Raw genomic sequence first — 2,138 nt, forward strand, 5'->3', positions numbered from 1 at the left:
AGGCCATCAGACTAATATGGAATTAACAACATCAATAACACACAGAGAGACCAGGACCCTATATAGTGGTACTTTACTATATACAGAGCCCTATTCCTATATAGTAGACTACTATAGACCAGAGCCCTATTCCTATATAGTAGACTACTTTATACAGAGCCCTATTCCTATATAGTGGTACTACTATAGACCAGAGCCTATTCCTATATAGTACACTACTATAGACCAGAGCCCTATTCCCTATATAGTACACTACTTTAGACCCAGAGGCCCTATTCCCTATATAGTGCACTACTATTGACAAGGGTCCATAGGAACACACCTGGGGGTCCGGTCTATAGTAGTACTATATAGGAATAGGGCTCTGGTATAAAGTAGTGCACTATATAGGAATAGGGCTCTATATAAAGTAGTGCACTATATAGGAATAGGGTTCTAGTCTAGTAGCACTATATATATAGGGAATAGGTCTCTGGTCCAAAGCAGTCCACTATATAGGAATAGGGCCTGGTCCAAAGTAGTCTACTATATAGGAATAGGCTCTGGTATAAAGTAGTCTACTATATAGGAATAGGTCTCTGGTATAAAGTAGTGCTCTATATAGGGAATAGGGCTCTGGTATAAAGTAGTCTACTATATAGGAATAGGGCTCTGGTCAAAGTAGTGCCTATATAGGAATAGGGCTCTGGTATAAAGTAGTCTACTATATAGGGAATAGGGCTCTGGTATAAAGTAGTCTACTATATAGGGAATAGGGCTCTGGTATATAGTAGTCTACTATATAGGAATAGGGCTCTGGTCCAAAGTAGTGCTCTCATATAGGAATAGGGCTCTGGTCTATAGTAGTCTACTATATAGGAATAGGGTCTGGTATATAGTAGTCTACTATATAGGAATAGGGCTCTGGTCTATAGTAGTCTACTATATAGGAATAGGTCTCTGGTCTAAAGTAGTCTACTATATAGGGAATAGGTGCCATTTGGGATGCAGACAGAGACCGTAATACGTTGAGTGGCTCCATGTAATCTTAAATGAAAAGGATTTCAGGTTAACTTGAAAATTAGAATAATATATTTCATTTTTTTTTAAAAACTTAGCATTCCAATTCCCTTATTTGTCAACAATGTACACTTAAGGGTTCCACCCGAACTCTGGAAAGTTCTATTCGGAACCCTGAGGAGGTTCCACCCGGAACCCTCAGTGTCATCTGATGGTGCGGTACATCATGAAGTCGACCGTGGTGCATCTTGGGAACTTGCCGATGGAGCTCTCCTCCACGGGGGTATACACTTTGATCTGTCTCATGTGCGTGTCTCTGCCGTTCTGGTGGTTGGCTAACACAGCTATCTGGATCATGAACGTCCTGACAAATGAATACATTAGGACAGAGAATTTAACACATAGAATATCATTGGTCAAAGCAGTGTGTTTGAGACACTTGTCAGAACAACACATAAATGTACCTGATGGGGTTGTTGACTGTGTCTAGAAGGGGGATGTGGATCCAACCGCTAGGCTCACCATCTCTAACTGCTGCAGTGGAGGGAGGAGGAGGAAGAAGAGTGAGGAGGAAGAGGATGCGGGGACGAAGAGGAGGAAGAAGAGCGAGGAGGAAGAGCGAGGAGGAAGAGGAGCGAGGAGGAGGAAGAAGAGTGAGGAGGAAGAGGAGCGAGGAGGAAGAAGAGGAAGAGCGAGGAGGAAGAGGAGTGAGTGCATTGTCTGTTGCGACAGGGACTGTTATGTTGGGCTTCTCAAGTAGAAGTCTAAAAAGTTGACCCATCCCGGAATGGACCTGGGCTTTCCCACCCGGACAAATATGCATAAATACATTTGTCAATATAGAGACCAGCAGAAAAGTCTATTTGTAAGCTACTTTATTAACCAGAGCTGATACAGCTCAAGAGAGAGAGAGGAGGGCCTTGAGAGAGACAGAGCGAGAGCAGGGGGAGGAGGTGCTACGAGAGAGAGAGCAGGGGGAGGGGCTGCGAGAGCGAGAGCAGGGGCTACGAGAGCGAGAGCAGGGGCCACGAGAGCAGGGGAGGAGGGGCCACGAGAGCAGGGGGAGGATACGAGAGTAGGGGGAGGAGGGGCTACGAGAGCAGGGGGAGGAGGGGCTGCGAGAGCGAGAGCAGGGGCCA

At 45.4% G+C, this 2,138-nt stretch overlaps 1 protein-coding gene across 1 annotated transcript; it reads right to left on the minus strand.

The window, feature by feature from the left end:
• Positions 1-942: 942 nt before the first annotated feature.
• LOC118382204 (uncharacterized) lies at positions 943-1,839 on the minus strand. The gene is made up of 2 exons (XM_035769055.2): positions 1,464-1,839; positions 943-1,363 (listed from the first exon to the last, which is right to left on the minus strand). The coding sequence occupies exons 1-2, from the start codon at positions 1,820-1,822 to the stop codon at positions 1,204-1,206; spliced, it is 519 nt and encodes a 172-aa protein (XP_035624948.2). The 5' UTR covers positions 1,823-1,839; the 3' UTR covers positions 943-1,203.
• Positions 1,840-2,138: the final 299 nt, after the last annotated feature.

The sequence above is a fragment of the Oncorhynchus keta genome, unplaced genomic scaffold (genome assembly GCF_023373465.1).
Source record: "Oncorhynchus keta strain PuntledgeMale-10-30-2019 unplaced genomic scaffold, Oket_V2 Un_contig_20220_pilon_pilon, whole genome shotgun sequence".
Lineage (NCBI taxonomy): Eukaryota > Metazoa > Chordata > Actinopteri > Salmoniformes > Salmonidae > Oncorhynchus > Oncorhynchus keta.

Bases quoted from the DNA above. Each gene is read 5' to 3' on its own strand.
- LOC118382204 (XM_035769055.2), bottom strand. From the start codon at position 1,822: ATGCATATTTGTCCGGGTGGGAAAGCCCAGGTCCATTCCGGGATGGGT. The intron at 1,364-1,463 runs GTACATTTATGT...TTCATTTGTCAG, and splicing joins ACAGTCAACAACCCCATCAG to GACGTTCATGATCCAGATAG.